The following is a 6,735-nucleotide window of genomic DNA, read 5'->3' as shown; positions in this document are numbered from 1 at the left end:
ATTTGGTTATTTTTATTTAATACAGACAGTAATAATTTTGCAACATTTTGTCATTAAAGTTTTTTTTTTTTTTATTATTATTATTATATTTCACTTCCCCCCTTATTTTATAAATGTGTATGTGTATATCTTTTTTCTTCTTCTTTTTTTTTCCATAGAATTTATTTAATTGTAATTGTGTGTCTTGGAAAAATGTTTAAAACTCAATAAACATATTGTAAAAAAAATAATAATAATAGAATAGCCTAATTATGTTTGGTAGGCAGCCTATTGTAAAGTAGGCTTACAAGTAGCCTACTACAAAATTGCACTAAATTAATCTAGCCAACACTCATATATTTAATTTCTGTCATTAAAGCAAGGTGAGTTTTACATGGTTACCTTGAATGGCCCATGACTTTTGTTTATCTGTAGCCTGTGAAATAAAACACTGCAGGCTGGTGTTTCTGCTGAGCCCTGAACATTGCATCATAAACAGATGAGTCAGCGGAGGGACGGGCAGCCACACCGGGAGGAGGTTACCGACCAGAGACTCTCATCTGACAGAATCACGGAAGTGTCAACCAAACTCACCTCCAGCGGGAATAAAAGAAACTATTCTACTTTATTTGTTTGAAGAAACATCTTAACGATCAGTACGAGGAGGAGGTGAAGTGAGTTTCTGTCGGGACTGGACGGTATGACTGCGGACAGAGAGGAACAGGAAGACGAACTGCTCGCTCTCCACAGTATCTTTGATTCGGATGAATTCGTCCGGGATGAGTCGAAGTTTGCCGGAGAAATCCGAGTGTCTGTCGAGCTGCCGGGAGACTTCACGGTGGTTTTAAAAGAAGGTAAAACAGTGTTTGACACGAACAAAAGTGTCTAATCATGAAAAAAGTAATCAGTTCCATTCTTTAGGTAAAGGTACACAGTCATTATTAAGTTGTTATTAGTAAGAACACTTCACACAGGGTACTTTGCAGTAGGCTACTAATTACTATTACATAACCAATACTCATATTTCATTATCAGATTAATAGTGGTGCATCGGTATCTTATTGTAGCTGGAGCTAGTTTTAATTTCCTCCAAAGGATCACAGTCTCATGGGTCCTGGGATGATTTATGAAGAAAGTAAAAAAATTAAAACACCAATCGTCTTCCATGGTTTGCAATTATTTGGGTAAACACCAAAGATTTTACCCCTGCAGACTTTGGTTGTTGTGAGTTTATGAGGTCCCTGTGTACAGTTTGAGGGGAAATGTGTATTTAATGGATCTTTCTTCTAACAACTAGGTGTGCAAAATAAGTAGTGGGCGAACAGTAGCATTCAAATATATGTAACTAATTAAACATGATGTTTTCCTCTCTGTAAGTTGGAGATTAAAGTAGATGATATTTCAATAGCTTGAAATTGGAGGTTTATATGGATGAGTTCATTGTCCACATCCAGCTGTTGAAATCAGAATAGCTTCTTTAACATGTGTAACATTATCTGGTTTGTTTACTCCTCAGGTGAAACACTGAGGCAGTATGAGATATCATACCTCCCTCCTCTGTGCCTGACCTTTGAACTTCCTGAGGACTACCCATCCTCCTCCCCTCCCTCTTTCTCCCTCACCTGCAGCTGGCTGACACACACACAGGTAATGTGAGTCAAAAAACTACCTCTGACATTTACTACACAGGTTTACAACAGACAGAGCCAGATGTCAGAGGGTCAATAAAGATTATATCAGAGTGTACGCTTTATCTTCTTTTTTTCCCACAGATCCCTTCATTAACTGCTCAGCTCATCGATCTCTATCAGGCCACTGGGGGCGCTGTGGTGCTCTTCACCTGGATACAGTTTCTTAAAGAGGATGCACTCAAGTTCCTGGACGTCCACTCTCTGCTGGAGCTTCCATCACACGAGCAAAGCATCGCACAGGACCTCTCTGCAACATCCTCCAGAGCTGAGCGTCCAACAGGGAACTTTGCTGAAAGTCTAAATCCTTCAACATTAGACAAGAGCAGCAAAGATTGTCAGGTAGCTGAGGAATCAGGACAAAATAACTCAACATCACACCTCAGCAAAGTCAGGCAGACTGATCTAAACTCAGACTCTAATGAGGAGCCTCTGATCCAAAACACTTTAACTGATTCTGATAAAGATTCCTCTGATGACAGGGAGGCTGACCAGACATCTGAAAACTCAGAATTTAAGGCGGTCTCAGAGCATCTTCCATTTGCTCAGTCTGATCAAAGTAACCAGGAAGACATCTTCACTGGAGGCAATTCTTCAGCCTCATCATTTCCCTCTTCTAGCTCTCCACACCCACTGGATCAAACTGGACAAACCCCCTCTGGTCTCTCCCTGACTCCATCACAAGCCCTCCTGTCCCAGCTCTTGATCTACAACGCCACCCAGAAACAGAAAGAGTTTTCCACCACCGTCTTTGACTGTGATATCTGTTTCGTTGGCTGGCTCGGTTCAGAGTGTGTTCAGCTGCTCGAGTGTGACCACATCTTCTGCCGGGGCTGTCTCAGCGAGTTCTGTAAGCTCCAGATAACTGAGGGGAACGTCCGTGGTGTCACCTGTCCTAATGCAGACTGTCCTGCAACCCCTACACCTGCACAGGTACCCACACACCTACACCTGCACAGGTACGGTCCTGAGCTGTCTGTATCTCCTCTCTGGCAGACACAAGATCTTATTGAAGGGCTTCTCTCTGATTTTAATTATGTTATGATTTTAAAGTATTAACCCTTTAACCTCGCATCTGTATTAGCTGTTGTTGTTTGTCTCTGTCGCTTTCTTTCCGTCTCTTCCTCTATCCTTTTTTTTCCCTCTAAGCCCGACAGATGGCTTCAACATGAGTCTGGTTCTGCTCGAGCTGCCTGTTAGAGGAAGTTTTGTCTTGTTACTTGTTAAATGTTTCCATGGTGGATTAACGTTGGGTCTCTGTAAACAATAAAACAAATAGTTTGGTCCAGACCTGCTTTTTGTATTTACAACACATATTGTGTTACTTATTCTGGATGAGGATACAAAAAAAGAAACTTCCATTTATTGCCGATATAAACCACTTGAATTCATTGTTTTTGAATTCGTGTGTTTTTAAATGTGTTGGTAGGTGAAGAGTTTGGTCGGGGACGAGCTGTTCAGCCGTTATGATCGTCTCCTGCTGCAGAAGACTCTGGACTCCATGTCTGGTTTGTTCCCCTCACGTTTTAAAACTGAGCACATACAAGAACGACTGTACATAAGAGATCATCTTTAACAACTACTAATAAATGCAAAATAAAAATAAAAACATATGTTGTCCCTCCTCTTAGATGTGACGTACTGTCCTCGGCGTACCTGTGCCGCGGCCGTCATTCTGGAGAAGTCCAGCAGGGCGGCGGTGTGCTCTGTTTGCAAATATGCCTTCTGTGTCGCCTGCAGAAAGACCTATCATGGAACAAAGAACTGTCAGGAGCAGAGGAACGCAAAGACAGAAGAAACACATCACCTTAACACACCCCTGCCACACTCAATAGGTAGGCTACAAAAGCGTTCGCATGTGTGTCTGTGTTTCAGTTTGTTTGTTTTGTCTTTTGTATCAATCATTAAATCAATAATGGGACCTGGAGATCTTGGAACTGTCCAGTGACTCTTGCAGTGTTACATTTACAATTCTGCATTTTTCTACTTCTGTAAGGCATAAAAAAACATAAACAACCTGGGTTTTGTTGTTATTTTCTTAGAAACAAGACAACCTGTTGAGAGCAATGCAAATTGAGTGTCAGTGAAAAAAAACAAAAGTATGATCATTGATTTATTTGAAAGGACAGATTTAAAATGACATAAAATGTAAGAAGAGAGAGAGTGGATCAGAGTCTTACCTTCGACCAGCGTGACGACGACTGCACCCTGAGTACATGGAGCGCCTATATGCTACCGACTAGGCAATAATTATCCCTCAACTGAACTTAGGTTTACTTAAAATAAAAAGTATTATACATTTCAATGTGATGATATTACATGAACTTCTTGTTCAAATCTTGCGTAAATGTGTCAGATTTTGAAGATGTAAGACTTCATTCCATCTCTTTTGAGTAAAATATAAAATATTACTAATAATAATAATAATAATAATAATAATAATAATAATAATAATAACTTTATTTATATAGCACCTTTTAAAAACACAGGTTTACAAAGTGCTTTGACAAACAGCAAGAACAAAGCAAACTAAACCAAACACAGAAGAACATTAACAACAGCAAGAACATAACAAATACAAAATACTTAAAATAATTAAATACAATTCAACAGAAAAGAACCCATAGTGCACGATACCCAACAGACATATATAAGCCGACCATCACAAGAACCATCATCAGAACCCAACAACACGAGCTGAGACCAAGAGGAGCAAAGATTTAAAAAGATGTAAGAAACTAAAAGAGATAAAAGCAAATCAAAAGATACCAGAAATAAGAAGGTAAGAGCAGTAAAAGAAATAGAAACAAGTGAATAAATGATCAAAAAACAATAATATTAATAAAAGTATATATAAAACATAAATAGACAAAGTATAAAAGTATAAAAAAAGTAAGTAGTGACCAACAAGATTACAACAAGATAGCGTTCAACAGATAATCAACTGTCTTAATGGAGAGTTATGAAGGACTTTATTAACAATAAATTATCATTTCATCTTTAGTATTATAATTCTGGTTATATTGTTCAGAGAAAACACGACTTGTTAATATCTTGGCACATCTGTAGATAACAGGCTCTGTTCTGCATTTGATTACAGTCTGAATCAGAGGTTGAATGTTCAGGTTGTGTGAATGCAGATGTGCTACTAAAGCAGTGATCTATATGTGTGTGTGTGTGTTTCAGAGGGATTGAAGGCTCTGTGGAAGGACTATGCCACTGGCAGTAAGCAGAGGAAGAAGCTCCTGGAGAGCAGATATGGCCGCAGCAGATTGCTCTTCACTCTGGAGGAGGGTCTGAGTGAGCAGTGGATCTGTGGCAATAGCAAGAACTGCCCTCACTGCTTCTGCAAGATAGAGGTATGACTTCACCCTTACTAATATGTAAAGTCCTCACTGGATTAAAAAGCACTTTTTACTGACTAATATGATGTTGTGTTTTATGTTGTAGAAGCAAGGCGGATGTAACATGATGACGTGCTCTCAGTGTGGGCAGAGGTTCTGCTGGGTCTGCCTCGTCAGACTGCAGAGTATTGGTTCACACTACAGTGAAAGTCCCGATTGTAGTATTCTACTATAATCCTTCTGCTTTTTCCACCAGCCACACAGGGAATGATTGTTCAAAATGTTTACTTATTTCGCTGTTTTCAGATTTGTTTGGCCTTGAAGTGCACTTTTACCAAAACACTCTACTTCACAGCAGGTAACAAGAAACCATGGAATAAAACACCTCAACACTATGGACATAAAAAAGTAGTTTTGCTATTGTTTTTTTTACAGACAAGCAAACTAAAATATGTTTTAAACAATGGATGCGTTTCATTATGAGAAAATTCTAATTAAAATTTTTTACATGTTAATACCAGTGATTTTCTAATGGGACCTTGCAGTCAGCCACCCAAGTTGTCATAATGTTTTGTGACCAGCAGAGGGTGCTAAACAACAAGAATGAGAAAACAGCTTGGTCACGCTCTCCTGTAGCTCAGTTTGGTTTTTAATAAGAAATACACTTTGCATCAAACGGCTTTATCGTTCGCAATTTAATAATCGTGACATAAAAATGAAATGTGTGTGTGAGATGCATGTTTGCAGCTTTGGATGCAGATGAATAATCTAGGACAGAAAACAACCTTATTGTGCCTTTTTTTTTTCTTCAAACCAAGTCAAAGTGTTCATATTAAAGCTTCTCGTTCCCTCTTGGTGTTATGAGGGTTTCTGAAGGAGCTGTTTTAATATTTTAATACTCAACCTATGTATTTGATTGATTGGTTAATCCTTTGCTATGTAAAACCTGGAAATAGTTCTCAAAATTGTTGGGTTGTCTTCAAAAGGCTTGTTTTTTCAAGCAAACGTTTTGAAACAAAAACATCCCTTGATAACGCTAAAAAAGAAACCTGAGTATGTTGCAAAAATACTCAAAGAAATAAGGACAAGAATACATAAAAAAAACACCACTTAAACATGTAAAGGACAAGATCAGCAAAGAGATAAATTGTACAGCTTTGTCCATAGGGGGGCGCCAAAATCATCACAAACCTTAAGTTCCTTACAGGAGCTTTAAGAGATTAAATGTCGCAGCAGCCGTACGCAGAAAGTCGCTGTATCTTTAAACGTGCTTCGATGTCGATACATTTATAAAAGATGATTTTTAATATGTAATTCACTACTTACTTGCCCTTCAAGAATTAAGACATGCAATAGTTTCCTACAGTACTGATATTATTTAGAAAGCTATGAGACAATATTTGGCTGTAAAGTTAAATGACTGTATTGTGAATACATTGTAAAGACGACCATATTCATTAAACTCCTTTGGGGACCGTAACCATGGTGACTTGCACATTTTTTCTTCCAAAAAAACAGCTTCTGTCATACGATTTGTTTGATGGTAATTTAACATTTTAGAAAAAAAGAAAAGGGTAAAGTATATGTGACTGCTGCTTTTAGCTTCAAGTGCTGGTACTTTGACATTTCATCGAGGCATATTCAGCCAATTTTCTCCAGAGAGGACGGCGTACTGCATTGAGGTTTAATTCCTTTCAAAGGGCACCCTGCAGGTAGTTAATAGG

The 6,735-nt window shown here is 38.5% G+C and overlaps 1 protein-coding gene across 1 annotated transcript; it reads left to right on the top strand.

Annotated features, from left to right (window-relative positions):
- The first annotated feature begins 489 nt into the window (after positions 1-489).
- On the top strand, positions 490-6,496 carry LOC109998543 (E3 ubiquitin-protein ligase RNF14). The gene is made up of 7 exons (XM_020653431.3): positions 490-833; positions 1,496-1,626; positions 1,752-2,600; positions 3,097-3,175; positions 3,299-3,502; positions 4,854-5,026; positions 5,118-6,496. Exons 1-7 carry the CDS (start codon positions 680-682, stop codon positions 5,244-5,246), a joined length of 1,719 nt encoding a protein of 572 aa, XP_020509087.2. The 5' UTR covers positions 490-679; the 3' UTR covers positions 5,247-6,496.
- Positions 6,497-6,735: the final 239 nt, after the last annotated feature.

This window comes from Labrus bergylta, chromosome 6, assembly GCF_963930695.1.
Source record: "Labrus bergylta chromosome 6, fLabBer1.1, whole genome shotgun sequence".
NCBI classification, from domain to species: Eukaryota; Metazoa; Chordata; class Actinopteri; order Labriformes; family Labridae; genus Labrus; species Labrus bergylta.
The sequence above is the reverse complement of the archived record's forward strand: the minus strand, read 5'-3'. Positions and strand labels throughout refer to the sequence as shown.

What these genes read in the sequence shown, in the direction of transcription:
- LOC109998543 (XM_020653431.3), top strand. Translation starts at nt 680, where the DNA reads ATGACTGCGGACAGAGAGGAACAGGAAGACGAACTGCTCGCTCTCCAC. An exon ending in CACGGTGGTTTTAAAAGAAG is followed by an intron (nt 834 to 1,495) that starts GTAAAACAGTGT and finishes TTTACTCCTCAG; the next exon opens with GTGAAACACTGAGGCAGTAT. An exon ending in ACTGCTTCTGCAAGATAGAG is followed by an intron (nt 5,027 to 5,117) that starts GTATGACTTCAC and finishes TTTATGTTGTAG; the next exon opens with AAGCAAGGCGGATGTAACAT.